This window comes from Macrotis lagotis, chromosome 6 (assembly GCF_037893015.1).
Source record: "Macrotis lagotis isolate mMagLag1 chromosome 6, bilby.v1.9.chrom.fasta, whole genome shotgun sequence".
Taxonomy (NCBI): Eukaryota; Metazoa; Chordata; class Mammalia; order Peramelemorphia; family Peramelidae; genus Macrotis; species Macrotis lagotis.
The window spans coordinates 96,029,872-96,047,720 of NC_133663.1; the positions used below are offsets into that span (position 1 = coordinate 96,029,872).

The window sequence follows — 17,849 nt, forward strand, 5'->3', positions numbered from 1 at the left end:
TAATGAAATAGAGGACATTCAAGCAATCCACAATTGAAAAGAAAAATTTGACATTCAAACAGAAAACTCCAAAAAAGTATAAAAAAGTAATATGGGGGTGGCGTAGTGGCATAGTGGATAAAGCACCAGCCTTGGAGTCAGGAGTACCTGGGTTCAAATCCGGTCTCAGACACTTAATAATTACCTAGCTGTGTGGCCTTGGGTAAGCCACTTAACCCCATTTGCCTTGCAAAAACCTAAAAAGCAATATGAAAGAATAAACATAAAGGATCAATAAAGTTAAAATATTTGCATTGCTATAAGGGAATTATCAGTACAGTAAAAGGAGTTTACAAAGAAGAGGGCATGGGTGTGAGTTGATTATCTTAGAATGATCTCAAAAGAAAATGAAGGAGTAAAAAAGAGATGAACTGAGAGAAGAGAAGGGAAAGAAAGAAGAAATAATGGGTAAATTTTTCTCACATAAAAGAGGAGGGCAAGGAAAAATTTTACATGAAGGAGAAAATGGGAGAGGAGGGCAATGAATCTCACTCTCATTAGAATTGGTTCAAAAAGGAAAATAAAAATATAACTTACCCAATAAGTAAATAGGAGGAGAAGGGGATAAAAGAAAGGGGGGTAGGGAGGTAGTGATTAGAAGCAAAACAAACTTGAGGAAGGACAAGATTAAAAGGAGAGAAAATAAGAAACAGAAGAAAATGGAATCCAGGGAACAGACAGTAATCATAACTCTGAATATGAATAAAATGAACTCACTCATAAAATGGAAGCATGTCCAACAATATATTGTTTACAAGAGACACATTTGAAACAGAAAGATATAAAGTTTAAATAAAGGACTGCAGCAAAATTTAATAAGCTTCAGTTGAACTTAAAAAATAAAAAAGGCAGGGGTTGCAATTGTGATCTCAAAGCAAAAGTAAAAATAGACCTAATTTAAAAGAGTAATGAGGATAACTACATTTTGCTAAAAGGTAACACAGACAATGAAATAACATCCAAAATTTTATAGCAAACTTCTTTGATAAAAATCTCATTTTTCAAATATAGAACTGAGTCAAATTTATAAAAGATAGAGCCATTCTCCAATTAACAAATAGTGAAAGAATCTAAACTGGCAGTTTTTAGAAGGAAGAATCAAAGATATCTGTAGTCATATGAAAAAAAGCTTTAAATCACTACTAAAGTAAAAAAAACCTCACAACTATCAGAAATGAAAAATACTAGGGATGAGAGAAAAGTAGATATAGTATTGAACAACTGGTAGACCAGTAAACTGGTCCAATCATTTTGAAAAACAATTTGGACTAAAAACTTTGAGCCAGCAATACCACAATTAGGTCCAAAGAGAATCAAAGAAAAATTATCTGCATGTACAAAAAATATTTATAGCAACTCATTTTGGAGTGGAAAAGAATTGGAAATCAAGGAGTTTAACATCGATTGGGGAACAGCTAAATATTGGGATGAAGTACTACTCTTCTATAAGAAATGAGAAGGGCAACACTCAGGGGATATATTATAGCTCTAAATTGCTTATATGAATAAATTGGAAAAAGAGGAAATCAATGAACTAAACATGCAACTAAAAAAATTAGAGAAAGAACAAATCAAAAATCCCCAATTAAGTACCAAATTAAAAATTCTAAAAATTAAAGGAGAAATTAATAAAATTGAAAGCAAAAAAAAAACTATTGAATTAATAAAACCAAAAGTTGGTATTATGAAAAAACCAATAAAATTGATAAACCTCTGGTCAATTTGATTAAAAAAAAGAAAGAAGAAAACTAAATTGCTAGTATCATAAATGAAAAAGGTGAACTCACCACCAATGAGGAGGAAATTAAAGTAATTTGAAATTATTTTGCCCAACTCTATGCCAATAAATTTGATAATCTAAGTGAAATGGATGAATATTTACAAAAAATATAAGTTGCCCAGGTTAAATGAAAAAGAGATTAAATACCTAAACAACCCTATCTCAGAAAAAGAAATTCAACAAGCCATTACTGAACTCCCTAAAAAAAAATCTCCAGGGCCAGATGGATTCACAAGTGAATTCTACCAAACATTTAAGGAACAATTGGTTCCAATCCTATATAAACTCTTTGGAAAAATAGGGAAAGATGGAACTCGCCTAATTCTTTCTATGAAACCAATATGGTACTGTTAAATAAACCAGGAAGAGTTAAAACAGAGAAAGAAAATTATAGACCTATCTCCCTGATGAATATAGATGCAAAAATCCTAAATAAAATCTTAGCAAAACGATTACAAGTCATCACTAGGATAATATATTATGATCAAGTAGGATTTATTCCAGGAATGCAGGGTTGGCTCAATATTAGGAAAACTGTTAGTATACTCAATTATATCAACACAAACCTATCAGAAATCATATGATCATATCAATAGATGCTGAAAAAGATTTTGACACAATACAGCATCCATTCCTATTAAAAACACTACACAGTGTAGGAATAAATGGACTGTTCCTTAAAATAATTAGCAGTATCTATCTGAAACCATCAACAAGCATTATATTCAATAGGGAGAGGCTAGAGGCATTCCCAATAAGATCAGGGGTGAAACACAGATGCCCATTATCACCACTACTATTTAATATTGTATTAGAAATGTTAGCAGCAGCAATTAGAGAAGAAAAAGAAATTAAAGGAATTAGAATTGGGAAGGAAGAGACAAAACTCTCACTCTTGCAGATGACATGATGGTCTACCTAGAGAATCCCAAGAAAACATCTAAAAAAGTACTGGAAACAATTAGCAATTTTAGCAAAGTTGCAGGTTATAAAATAAACCCTCATAAATCCTCAACTTTTCTATATATGTCGAGCAAGAAACAGCAGGAAGAGCTAGAAAGAGAAATCCCATTCAAAGTAACCTCAAACAATATAAAATATTTGGGAGTCTATTTGCCAAGACAGACTCACAATCTTTTTGAAAACAATTATAAAACACTACTCACACCAATTAAATTAGATTTAAATAACTGGGCAAATATCAACTGCTCATGGATAGGTAGAGCTAATATAATAAAAATGACAATTCTACCAAAACTAAACTATCTGTTTAGTGCCCTACCAATCAAAATTCCAAAAAATTACTTTAATAATGGGACACTATTACACTGTTGGTGGAGCTGTGAACTCATCCAACCCTTCTGGAGAGCTATTTGGAACTATGCCCAAAGGGCAACAAAAATGTGCATACCCTTTGACCCAGCAATACCACTACTGGGTCTATACCCTGAAGAGATGACAAAAAGGGTAAAAACATTACTTGTACAAAAATATTTATAGCAGCCCTGTTTGTGGTGGCAAAGAATTGGAAATCAAATAAATATCCTTCAATTGGTGAATGGCTTAGCAAACTGTGGTATATGTATGTCATGGAACACTATTGTTCTATTAGAAACCAGGAGGGACAGGATTTCAGGGAAACCTGGAGGGATTTGCATGAACTGATGCTGAGTGAGATGAGCAGAACCAGAAAAACACCGTACACCCTAACAGCAACATGTGAATGATGTTCAACCTTGAAGGACTGGCTCATTCCACCAGGGCAACAATCGGGAACAATTTTGGGCTGTCTGCAAAGGAGAGTGCCATCTGTATCCAGATAAGGAGCTGTGGAGTTTGAACAAAGTACAAGGACTATTCCCTTTAATTTAGAAAAAAAAAACAGATAGCTTATTGTCTGATCTTGTTACCTCTTAGACTTCTCTTTAAGGATATGATTTCTCTCTCATCACACCCAATTTGGATCAATGTACAACATGGAAACAAAGTAAAGACTGACAGAGTGCTCTCTGTGGGGGGGGGAGGGAAGCAAGACTGGGGGGAAAATGTAAAACTCAAATAATATCTTTAATAAAAATAAATTTTAATTTTAAAAAAGAAATGAAAAGGGAAAGTTTCACAAAAACTTAGAAAAAATCTGTGAGAACAAGGACAATTAATGTATTAGAGACAAGTCGAGCTCTCTATATGCTACAATATTCAGAGATGTCAAACTCAATTAGGAAGGGATCCCTGGAACCCCATATTAGAAACTTGGAAAATTATCGATGTTAATTGTATTTTTAATTATTTTGTTTAATATTTTCCAATTACATTTTAATCTGACTTGGGTCATATTTGACTCAGTTTGACAACAAGTTTCCTACCATGCTAGGGTTCTATTCAGCAAATATTAAGATAAACAATAACTACTGAAACCACTAAAATTGAGACATCGATATTAAATTGCTTTTACTATTAAAAAAATTAAAATTAAGAGCTCATTAAAAAGGGCTAAAATGCTTAAGGCAAAAGAAAATAAAAGGAGTGAACAAAACAAACACAGCAAGATACAAATTTAAGTCAGAAAGTTAACAGTTCTAAATCTGAATATTTTATAAAATAACATTTTATTTATTCTCCAACTACACATATAGATAATTTTAACATTTATTGTTTTTTTAAATTTGGGATTTCTAATTTTCTTCCTCCCTTCATAACTTCCCCTCTTCTAAGATGATAAGCAATCTGATATAAGTTATACAACTAGAATCAAGCAAAACATATTTACCTAACAATCATATTGTGAAAAAAAGATCAAAGAAAAACACACACACACACAAACACACACAGAAAAGTGAAAAATAGCATTCTTTCTTTGAAGGAACATAGCATTTTTCATCATGCATCCTTTAGAATTGCTTCGGTCTCATTCCCCAACTGATAAATAGTCAAAGGATATGGAAAGGCAATTCTCAGACAAAGAAATCAAAATTATCTATTGTCATATGAAAAACTGCTCTAAATCATTAATGATTAGAGAGAAATTAAAATATCTCTGAGGTACCATCTCACACATTAGCTAATATTAGAAAGGAAAATGATCAATGTTGGAGGGGATATAGGAAAAGTGAGACACCAATACGTTGATGGAGTCGGGAATCAAATCCAACCTTTCTGAAGAACAATTTGGAATCATGCCCAAAGGACAATAAAAATGTGCATACCCTTTGCAAGACCACTACTGGGTCTATACCCTGAAGAGATCATGAAACTGGGTAAAAACCCCACATATACAAAAATATTCAAACCAGCTCTATTTGTAGTGACAAAGAATTGAAAATTGAGGGGATACTCATCAATTGGGTATATGTATGTGATGGAACACTATTATTCTATAAGAAATAAAGAGGGATGGGACATCAGAAAAACCTAGAAAAACTAGCATGAATTGATGTTGAATGAAATGAGAAGAATGAGAAGAACATCACACACACCAACAACGATATTTGGTGATGATCAATCTTAATGGACTTATTCATTTCAGCAGCACAATAATCAAAGACAATTTTAAAAGACTTGTGATGGAAAATATCATCCATTCCAGAGAAGGAACTGTGGAGTTTAAATGAAGACCAAAGCTTATTATCTTCAATTTTTAAAAGCTGTTCTATGTATTATGTCATTTTTTTCTCTTTAATGTTTTCTTTCTTACATTTGAATCTGATTCTTCTCTCACAACATGTTCAATAACAATTTATGTTTGGCAAGTTTATAAATATTGAGTTTATATCAGATTGTTTTCTGTTGGGGGAAGGGAAGGAGGGAGAAAAACTGTAAAACTCAAAACCTTGTCAAAAAATGATAGTAAAAAAAAATTTTTTTAATGACAGGTAAAAATTACCATTACATGTAGATGGCTAAACAAATAAATAAAATATTTAATTTTTTTAAAAAACTGCCTTGGGTCACTATTGCTGAGAAAAGATAAGTCCTGAATGACGACTGTTGGTTGCAGTTTTCGAAATGGACTATGTATAGTTTATCACATAAGAAGATGACTATCCATTTAATATATATTTAAGTACATTTTAGAAGACTAAATTTTCTTAATTATGCTATTGTCTATTTTAAATCAAATATCAGCTGTGAAAATATCACAAATTAATAAATTATATTATTTTTAATTACCTTTATATAATTATTAAACTAAATATTATAGGACAATACTTTCTAAACCTATGAAGTTGCAACAAATGGGTGCAAACTTTTTCCTCTTTCTTTTACTTTTTCTGATAATACCTTAATAATTTATTATATGCTATTATATATATGCTCAAAATTCTAAGAATCACACAAGAAGTTCCATATATAAAAATAAATATTTTTCCAAAGAAGTTGGCAGATACATACATAGCATTCTAACATATTCTCCAACTGCTTTGCTATAAGAAGTCAGGTTGCCTAGTCTGAGAAAGAAAATATTAAACAAAATAACAAAATAGGGATAAAATTTTTATTGAATATGGCTTATCAAGTTTAGGGAACCATTAAAAGGAAAGCTTTAGAAGTATTACAATAACACAAGCTTTCCTATTAATGGTTCCCTAAACTTGATATGCCATCTTCAATTATATGCCTCTGAACAAGTTCTAGTACAATCCTAAAAGGTATTCTTTCCTCATTTATGCTTCTTAGAATCTTCTAACTTTTTTCAGAACTCGACTCAGTTTGATAGAGGTGTCATTTCTAAGAAAGAGGACATTAGTCAAATTAGTCATTCTCTAATTGATAAATGGACAAAGAATAGAAACAAACAGTTTCAGGGGAAAAAAAAAATCAAGCTATCAGTAGCATATAAAAAATGTTCCAGGGGGGCGGAGCCAAGATGGCAACAAGAGAGGAACTTCTCTTAGGCGCTATCTCATAAAACTTATAAACTAAGGACTCTAAATTTTCGAGAGACAGAACCCACATAGGGACCCAGTGAGGCAGTTCTCCTACTCAAGGTAACCTGGAAAAGAACAGAAAGGCTCTGCTCCCCGGGGTTGGAGGGGCGGCCCGCTGGAGCGAAAGAACTTTAGCCTCCTGGAGGGAGCCCCAGGGTGCTGGGAGCCTCCGCTCACAGCAGTGGGGGGTCTCCTGAGCTGCACCCCGGGGAGCACCGGGCACAAAGTGAGGAAACAGCAGGGAACCTCTGCCAGAGGGAGCACGTGGAGCCCAGCCAACAGGGCACACAGCCAGCAGCCAAGGTAAGCAGATCCAGGAACAGAAGCAGGCGGAGCCCGTAAGCAGGAGCCCCCAGGGCATGAGCCCATGGGGGTGGGGGGGCGTGAAGAGAGAGAGACTGCTGAGCTCTCTCCTCTGCCCCTGGAACAGGACTCTGGGGCTCTGACCACATTCAGATCCTGATCCCAGTCTAGGCCCCCCCATAGAACAGCAGGGTCCCACCCCACCTCAGCCCCGTGGCAGAGGGGAGCGCTTATGGTCATTCACAGACCAGGAGGGAGGACAGAGCCTCACACACTTAGACCCTTGTGGGAGTGTCCCAAAAGCTCAGGAAGCACCCCAAAACAGGCTTAGGCTGGGAAAATGAGCAAGCAGAGAAACAAGAGGAACACCATTGAGAAATATTTTGCATGTGGGCCCAAGAAAGATCAAAACACTCAGTCTGAAGATGAGGAAGCACAAGCTCCTGCATCTAAAGACTCCAAGAAAAACAGAAATTGGGCTCAGGATATGACAGAGCTCAAAAAAGACTTTGAAAATCAAATGAAGGAGACAGAAGAAAAATTGGGAAAAGAAATGAGAGAGATGCAGGAAAAACATGAAAATGAAGTCAGCAGCCTAGTCAAGGAAATCCAAAAAAATGCTGACGAAAATAGCATGCTAAAAACCAGCTTAGGTTAAATAGATAAAACAGTTCATAAAGTTATTGAATGCTTTAAAAAGCAAAATGGGCCAGATGGAAAAAAAGAGATAAGAAAACTCTCTGAGGAAAACAAATCCTTCAGACAAAGAATAGAACTCAGGGAGATAGACAAATTTACTAAAAATCAGGACTCAATACTTCAAAACCAAAAAAATGAAAAATTAGAAGAAAATGTGAAACATCTCATTGAAAACACTGATATAGAAAACAGATTTAGAAAAGATAATTTAAAAATTATTGGAATACCTGAAAGTCATGATCAGGAAAAGAGCCTTTTTAAAGAATTACTACAAGAAAATTGCCCTGATATCCTAGAAGCAGAGGGCAAAATAGAAATGGAGAGAATCCACCAATCTCCCCAAGAAAGAGATCCCAAAAAACCAACCCCCCAGGAATACTATAGCCAAGTTCCAGAAATCCCAAGTCAAAGAGAAAATATTACAAGCAGCCAGAAGGACAAAATTCAAATATCATGGAGCTGCAGTCAGGATCTCACAGGACTTAGCAGCAACTACATTAAAAGCTCGTAGGACTTGGAATATAATATGCCGGAAGGCAAAAGAGCTTAGAATGCAACCAAGAATCAACTACCCAGCAAAACTGAATGTCCTCTTCCAGGGAAAAAGATGGACTTTCAATGAACCAGGGGAATTTCAAAGGTTCCTGTTGGAATGGCCAGAGCTGAACAGAAGGTTTGATCTTCAACTCAGGTGAAGGATAGAGATTGGAAGAGAAAGGCAAAATATGAGGGACTTAATGATGATGAACTGCATATATTCCTGTATAGAAAAATGACACTTATAATACTCATATGAACCTTCTCAGTTAATAGAGCAGGTAGAAGGAGCTTTTATAGTTGAAGCACAGGAGAAAGCTGAATTTGAAGATAAAATATGGTGTAAAAATGGAGTCAATACAAAAAAAGGAAATATAATAGGAGAAAGAAAAAGAAGAGAGGGAATAGGCCAAGATATTTCATATAATAAGATTTTTCTTTATTACAATGAGCTATTGCAATGATATGGAAAGGGGAAAGGCAAGGGAGAATGAAGGAATTTTGCTCTCATCAGAGGTGGCTAGGAAAGGAAATAGCATATATACTCAATGGGGTATAAGCATCTGGAGTAAGAAGGAGAAAGGGGGGGGACAGGGGGAAGGGGATGTGAATGGAGAAGATGGACCATGGGGGGAGAGTGGTCAGATATAACACACTTTATTTTTTACAACTTGCAAGGGGCTGGGATTGGGTGACCTGTCCAGGACCATAGGGCCAGGGGGATGCTGGGCCTAAGGGGTGGTATGGGGGCTCGGGGCCTCTTGGTCCCAGGGCCAGGGATCTGTCTGCTGTGCCACTCAGCTGCCCTACAGCAGAGTCAGTGAAAGGAAAGAGAAAATATAGTACATGGTAGTGAAGAAATATGAAAGGAGGGAGTTGTGATCAACAATGGCAATGGTGGAAAAACATGGAAGTAACTTTTGTGATCGACTTATCATAAAGAATGTGATCCACCCACAACAGAGTTGGTGGTATTGGAACACAAACTGAAGCACATTTTATTATTATTATTATTATTATTATTATTATTATTATTATTTTGGGGGGGTGCAGGGCAAATGGGGCTGGGTGGCCTGTCTGAGGCCGCATAGCAGGTGATCATTGGGTGTCTGAGGCCGGATTCAGACCCGGGTGCTCCTGGCTCAAGGACAAGTGCTCTGTCTGCCACCCAGCCACCCTTACAATTATCATTACTATTTTATTTTTGTTCTTTTTTTTTCCTCTTTTTTTTTGGGTTTACGCAGGGCAGTGGGGTTGGGGTGGCTTGCATGTCACACAGCTGGGTGATTGTTGGGTGTACAAGGCCGGATATGGGCTTTGGTGCTCCTGACTCCAGGGATGGTACTCCGTCCAACACGCCACCTGGCCATACCTACAATTATTACTATTTTTTTAATTTTAATTTTTTTCTCTCCCCTTTACTTTATAGCTCAAGTGAGTCTATATTGTTTTGGGGGAGGAGGTATTTTGCTTACTCTTAAACAAGAATATTTTATTAATGTATAAAAAATTGTACAAAATAATAAATAAATATTAAATTAAAAAATGTTCTAATTATGAACAAAGAAATGCAAATTTAAACGATTTTGAGGTTCCATCTCACAATCTCAACATTGACCAAAAAGCCATTCAAGAAAGTAATTTGGAACTATAACCAAAAAGCTATTAAACTGTGAATTCCCAGGCATATTACTTCCAATTTATATCCCCAAAGAGATGACAGAAAAAGGAAAAGGACCTATATGTAAAGTAACACTTTTCATGGAAGCTGAGGAAATATTCATCAATTAGGGAAGGGATAAACAAGTTACGGTAGATGAATGTGAGGGAAGACTATATTGAAAAATTATAAAAGGGATGATTTCAGAAAAAAGGGGAAACCTGCACGATGGGCTGAAAAATGAAGTGAGCAGAACCAAGGGAAAAAATACATATAAAAACAATACTGTAAAGACAAACACCTTTAAAGATTAAGAAATCTAGCCAAAACAATGAAAAATCATGATTCCAGAAGTCTTATGATCAAACATGCTATCCACTTCCAGATAAGAGAGATATTACAATTTTTACAATTAGTATTACTGACAAATGACTCATTTCTAAAATATATATAGAAAATGGAGTCAAATTTATAAGAAAACAAGTCATTACCCAAATGATAAATGAAAAAAAGGATAAGGCAATTCTCAAATGAAGAAATTAAAGCTACCTATAGTCATATGAAAAAGTACTCTAAATAAATATTGATTAGAGGAATGCAAATTAAAACATCTCTGAGGTACTACCTCACACCTATCAGATTGACCAATATGACTAAAAAGGAAAATGATCAATGTTGGAGGGGATGTGGAAAAACTGGGACACTAATGCATTAGTGGAGGAGTTGTAAACCAATTCACCTTTCTGCAGAGTAATTTGGAATTATACCCAAAGGGCAATACAACTATGCATCCCTAGGTGTGTATCCCAAAGAAATTACAAAAAAGGGTAAAAAAATGTACAAAAATATTCATAGCAGCCCTGTTTGTGGTGGCAAAGAATTGGAAATTGAGGGGATGCCCATCAATTGGGAAATGGCTGAAAAAACTGAAATATAAATGTGATGGAACACTATTGTTCTATAAGAAATTGTGAGGGACAGGACTTCAGAAAAGCCTGGAAAGACTTACAAGAACTGATGCTGAATGAATTGAGCAGAACCAGAAGAACATTGAACACATCAACAGCAACACTGAGTGAAGCTCAACTATGATGGACTTGTTAATTTCAGCAGTGCAATAATCAAAGATAATTCTAAAAGACTTGTGATAAAAAATACCATCCATATTGAGAGAGAGAGAGAGAGAGAGAGAGAGAGAGAGAGAGAGAGAGAGAGATATCTGTGTGAATGCAGACCAAAGCTTGTAATCTTCAATTTTTAAAACTTGTCTTTGGTATCATCATTTTTTCTAATATATTTTTTCTTTCTATTTGTATTTGGATTTGATTCTTCTTTCACAACATGATTAATATAGTTCTGGTTTAGCATAGTTACACAAGTAGAGTCTATATTAAATTGCTTTCTATCAATGAGAGGGGGAAGGGAAGGAAGGGAAGGGGGAGAAAAATGTAAAACTCAAAATCTTGCCAAAAAATGGTAAAACTACTGTTGTATGTAGTTGAAAAAACAAATAAAAAACAAAAAATAAATGAGTGATTAAATAAATAAAAATTGAATGAATGAATGAATGAACAGAAAGGTTAAGTAAAAAAAGTGATGATTAAGGCACTTTTTTGGACAAGAATAATGCAAGAATTTGTTTTAATACATTTTCTTTTTTTCTCCATGGAAGAAGGGTAAAGTAGGAGGGAAAGAATTCAAAACTGAAATCAGATTTTTAAAAATGATTAATTAAAAAAATAAAATAAAAAATGATTAATTCAAGTGCCACCTCCTAGTGAAGCCTTTACTGATGTTGCCAGTTGACAGCACTCTCTAGATCCAAAAATTATCTTGGGGCGGCTAGGTGGCGCAAAGGATAAAGCACTGGCCCTTCAAAGAACTGGAAATCAAGTAAATGTCCTTCAACTGGGGAATGGCTTAGCAAACTGTGGTATATGTCTGTCATGGAACACTATTGTTCTATTAGAAACCAGGAGGGATGGGATTTCAGGGAAGCCTGGAGGGATTTACATGAACTGATGCTGAGTGAGATGAGCAGAACCAGAAAAACACTGTACACCCTAACAGCAACATGGGGGTGATGATCAACCTTGAAGGACTCATTCATTCCATCAGTGCAACAATCGGGAGCAATTTTGGGCTGTCTGCAAAGGAGCGTGCCATCTGTATCCAGATAAGGAGCTGTGGAGTTTGAATAAAGTTCAAGGACAATCCCATGCAATTTAGAAAAACACAGGTATCTTATTGTCTGATCTCTAAGGATAAAGATTTCTCTCTCATCACACCCAATTTGGATCAAGGTACAACATGGAAACAAAGTAAAGACTGACAGATTGCTTTCCGTGGGGGAGTTTGGGGAGGGAAGTAAGATTGGGGGGAAAATTGTAAAATTCAAATAATATCTTTAATAAAAATTAATTAAAAAAAACATTAAATTATGTGTAAAATAAATATAAATATTTAAAAAATAAATAAATAAAGCACCAGCCCTGGAGTCAGGAGTACCTGGGTTCAAATCCAGTCTCAGACACTTAATAATTACCTAGCTGTGTGGCCTTGGGCAAGCCACTTAACCCCATTTGCCTTGGAAAAAAAAAACTAAAAAACCCAAGAATTTTCTTCCATTTATTTAGCTTTACAGTTATCCCACCAGCATATAAACTCCTTGAGGGCAAGGAATATCGTGTTTTGACTTTAAAATATCTTGGCAGATAGAGGGCATTTAATAAGTAACTGTTGAATTGTCTTTTAAATCAAAACAGTGCTTTTTATTTTTTTCACTATTACTCAGTACTACCAAATCAATTATATTACTTTATTCTGAAATCATATCATAAGATGCCCAAATCTCAGGGCTTCACTTTTTTTTCAAGAGCTCAAAGACAAATAGTTATTTAAAAATACTTACACAATGACAGAAAAGTTAATTTCTATCACATCACAAGAGTATCTAGCAGGCCCATATGACCAGAAAGGACAATGATCAATGCTGGAAAGGAGGTGGGAAATCTGGGATACTAATACATTGTTGGTGGAGCTGTGAACTCATCCAACCTTTCTGGAGAGCAATTTGGAATTATGCCCAAAGGCAATAAAAATGTGCATACCCTTTGATCCAGCAATATCACTACTGGGTCTATACCCTGAAGAGATCATGAAAAAGGGGGAAAACATCATTTGTACAAAAATATTCATAGCAGCTCTGTTGTGGTGGCAAAGAATTGCAAATTGAGTGAATGTCCATTAATTGGAATATGGCTGAACAAATTGAAGTATATGTATGCTATGGGATACTCTTGTTCTATTAGAAACTAGAAGGGATGGGAATTCAGAGAAGCCTGGAAGGATTTGCATGAACTGATGCTGAGTGAGATGAGCAGAACCAGAAGAACACTGTATACCCTAACAGCAACATAGAGGGTGATGATCAACCTTAATAGACTTGCTCATTCCATCAGTGCCACAATCAGGAACAATTTTGGGATATCTACAATAGAGAATATCATCTCTATCCAGAGAAAATTGTGGAATTTGAACAAAGACCAAAGACTATCACCTTTAATTAAAAGAAAAAAAAACATTATGTTATGTAATTTTGCTATCTCTTCCATAAGGATATGCTTTCTCTCTCATCACATGCAATTTAGATCAATGTATACCATGGAAACAATGTAAAGACTAACAGACTACCTTCTGTGGGGGGTAGAGGGAGGGAAGCAAGATTAGGGGGGAAAATTGTAAAATTCAAAATAAATAAATAAAATAAAAAAAGAACATCTAGCAACATGTTGCTATCATTTTACATTAAAATCTAACAAATATCTTTCTCATTACTTCAAAATACTATTAGATTCAATCTGTATGAGAAGACTCAAAAATCAATTGATTTCTTGATTTACCTTACACAATAAAATGATATAAATTCTGAACATTTTTAAAAACTCATTTAAAACGTAATATAATTAAGAACTTCATGCTCTTACTACCTCAATGGACTTTTTCCCATCTTTATACTATTAGGCTTTAATGAAACACTGAATTGTCTTCCCCATTTGTATCTTCAAATTCTTGTTTTAGGATCAATCTCTCTTTTAAATATTCCATAATGAGAAAGAAGTCAATCCCTCATTATAATGTGAAAATATATATATATATATATATATACACACATATATATATATATAAAATCAACATTAATATTCTTCCTTTTTTAAAAGGCAAAATAATTTTGTTAAATTTTTAATTTACTTTATTCCAAATGTACTTCTCAACCACTTTTACCTGTGTTCATAGCAATAAATTCCTGATCTATTAATGCACTTAGTTTCTACAGGTTATACTTCATTCTTTGCAACTGACACTAATCTCTCATCAGTGATACAGAGCCTTACTTCTTACTAAAAAGAACATTCTCTAACAAGTACACATTACTTATCTATAAGATGGTAAAATATCTGAAGAACTCAAAGTAAAACTGTTACAATTAGGAAGTCTCATTTTTAAAGAAAAAAAAATTTTCATTCACTGCCCATATAATACACTGTAGTAGGATAAATTCCTTCAGATTCAAAGAGGAACCAATAAACTACATTTGAAGTAAGTTTAATTCCAAACTATTAGTAAGTATAAAATTATAAATACTTATGATAAAGGATGCCAAATTAAAAGATGAAAAAGTTAGTTAATTTTCCTTGCCAGTTCTATCACAAGACTTCACTTGCCTCATCAACTAGCAGATTTTTTTTGAGGAGGTAATAAATAGAAGACAGAATAATGAAATGTGAACATGCATATGTTTTTTACCAATTTAATATGAAATTAAGATCAATTTACCTTTTCATATACACACACACACACATATATACACACAAGCACAGAAAATCAAATCAATCTGTGATAAACCTTTGACATTAAAGTCAAGATAAACATCTAAATTTTTAATAAACCTAGTCAATTTCTAGGATTTTTTTTATCTGAACCTGTCATTTATTTGATGTAGGAAAAGTCCCTCTACAAATGTAAATTAGCATTGATAAATCCTATCATTATGCAAATGTAATATTTTGAGGGGAAAAGTGAGTTCTCTCTCTCTCTCAAACCAATCCCTACTATAATTCCAATAGCATGCACCACAAATATAAATGTAATATAAAATGGAACTAAAAATACTATAAAATCATAGGTAAGTTAATGATGATGTCTTCTGATCAAAATCATATTAAAAATGTCTCAAATTATGAATCGCTATAGTATGCACATATAAGAGAAGATTTTGCTTTTTACTTCTGAGGTTAAGTTCTTTCATTTTACGTGAGAATGACAATTACTTTGCTATTCAAATAAACTATACAAGTGCATATCTTCAGTCCTTGTGTTAACTGGATGAAAATTAGATGAACTAACACATTACAAGAGGAAACTGTTAAACTACAAATTTGTATAAGTTACAGGGAAATAGTTTCTATAAAAATTTTAATTAAGTTAGTACAAAGACAATATCAAAACTGAATAAATACCAAATTTTACCTTTTCTGTATTGTAATATAAAGATTTCAAAGTGGTAAACAAGGGTGGGCAGCCTTTACTGAAGTTAATCCTCAGGAATTTATCCATTAGTTCTCTAAATTTTTCACCTAGAAACAAAAGTATATTTTCTTAAATTTCAATTGTTATGAACAACTCTTAAAAGATGAGTGAATTGATTTTAATAATGTAAAGAAAACTCAAATATTAAAACAAAAAAGAAAAAGGAAAAAAAGAGTTTTAGAATCATTTCTATTGCTATTATCAAAAAGAATGGCAAAGTTTCTTTCCCTTATCAATAGTATCAGATAATTCTTAATTTTTTTCCTGCATCAAAACATCAACTTTATCTTCAAGCAGTAATTCAAAAAATGAACTTAATAATTTTTTACTTTTAAGAAAGGTTAAAAAAATCAACCTTGGAATTTCAATGTAATATCTGCACAATATTTGAAATTCTAAAGTGGAATGAATAACAATTTGCTACAAAAATACAATAATCTTCCTGAAATTTCCCAAGAGAATTTGTAATTACTTCCATTAAAAGGTAAGCTCCTTGAGAACAGGGAACATGTTTTTGCCTTTATTTGTAACACAAAGCTTAGCTTAGAACCTGGCATATTAATAAACACTCAAATAAATGCTTGTTGAATGACTGAAAAAGGGAAAATATTATGGCACTATCTTGAAGTCTAGAAACAATTTTAACAGTTACATTCCACTCTCCATGAGATGAAAATTCATTACTACATTTCTAAATTAAAATAAATATTTTAAGATATAAAATTAATGTTTTCCTTTATAGAGGCAGAGAAAATAGAATTTCCCAACTTTTAATAGGGAATAAAAATGCTTCTATTCAGGCTATGACCAGCAGAAAAAAAAAATCTAAATTCTTTAAATTATGTCATATAGATAACAGTGATTTAAAAGATATCCAGATATTACCTGAGACAAAGTTTAAAGGTAATCTTCTGGGTGAAAGTGCTCTGGGGTGCTGCTTACTTATTTCTTCATAAATACGAAGTCTCTCTTCTAAAGTGCCTATTATTAATAAGCAACATATACAAGATAAAATAAAAATAAAAACATACACAAAACATAAATAACAGTTTTACATTTCTGAGTTACAAATATATTACTACACCAAACTTTTTAAATTATGGCAAGATTGATTTAAATTTTGTAGTGACAAGATTTAAAATATTAACAAAATCACTTAATAAACTACACTTTAAAAATTTATAAAAATTACCAAAGAGGCAGCTAGATGATGCAATGGATAGAGCACCAGTCCTGGAACCAGGAGGACCTGAGTTCAAATTCAGCCTCAGACATTTAATAATTACCTAGCCGTGTGACCTTGGGCAAGTCACTTAACCCCACTGCCGTGCAAAATTTACATGGAATATATTTAATATATTCTGTTTCTATTTCACTCTTTAATATGCCCTCTTTTATCAGCAAAGTAATGATCCATTATAACACAGAAATAATCATAAAATAATGGAGACAACACATACTTCCACACAAAATTATATGAAAGTATATTAAAGTTAATGGGATAGTTTTAGAACATCAAAATTCCTAAGTGTGATGAATGTATTCACACTTCATTTCAAAAACAGACTTGGGGGGCAGCTAGGTGGTGCAGTAGATAGAGCATTGGTCCTGGAGTCAGGAGGACCCAAGATCAAATCCAGCTTCAGACATTTAATAACTATCTAGATGTGTGACCCTGAGTAAGTCACTTAACCCCATTACCTTGCCAAAAAAAAAAGGAAACTGTTGGAACTTTTATACATCTAATAAAAACACTAAGAGGCACATCTGACATACAAAATAGAAGGTGGCACTAGGTGTCACAAAGTCCTGGTTTTATCCTATCTCTGACATACTCACCACCTTTGAAAAGACTTCTTCCTTCCCCAAAAAACATGTTTTGGAGCTCCAATGTGGTTGAATTTTAACTGAATTATTCAAAAATATGAATAATTACTTTCATATTATTAAAGATCTGGAGATATTTTGGAACAGTAAGTACTCTAATTCTAAAAATTATATGGAAATGGAGCAGCTAGGTGGCCCAGCAGTTAGAGCACTGGCCCTGGAGTAAGGAGGACCTGAGTTCAAAGCTGAGCTCAGATTAGTACTTATTAAAAGTTAATGCATACTAAGTTGCATGACCTTGGGCAAGTCACTTAACTCCCACTGCTTAGCAAAAACAAACAAAAAATATATCAAAGTTACTGCACAAAATATGCTTGATATGGCCTAGCTTTGTCTTATCAAACAGCAAAAAATCTTTCTGATGTCACCAAGCTATGATTATATTCTAAAAAAATTTTACCCTCTACCTCTAGAGTAAAAGTTCTGT

At 33.8% G+C, this 17,849-nt stretch overlaps 1 protein-coding gene across 6 annotated transcripts in view; it reads right to left on the reverse strand.

Annotated features, from left to right (window-relative positions):
• NAA16 (N-alpha-acetyltransferase 16, NatA auxiliary subunit) overlaps nucleotides 1–17,849 on the reverse strand; it is a 168,430-nt gene that overhangs the window by 111,307 nt on the left and 39,274 nt on the right. For all 6 annotated transcript variants that reach the window (XM_074191744.1, XM_074191742.1, XM_074191743.1 and 3 more), the window contains 2 exons: nucleotides 16,421–16,516; nucleotides 15,476–15,582 (listed from right to left, as the gene is read on the reverse strand). In XM_074191744.1, the coding sequence (XP_074047845.1) occupies nucleotides 15,476–15,582; nucleotides 16,421–16,516 (203 nt within the window). The remainder of the gene's footprint in view (nucleotides 1–15,475; nucleotides 15,583–16,420; nucleotides 16,517–17,849) is intronic.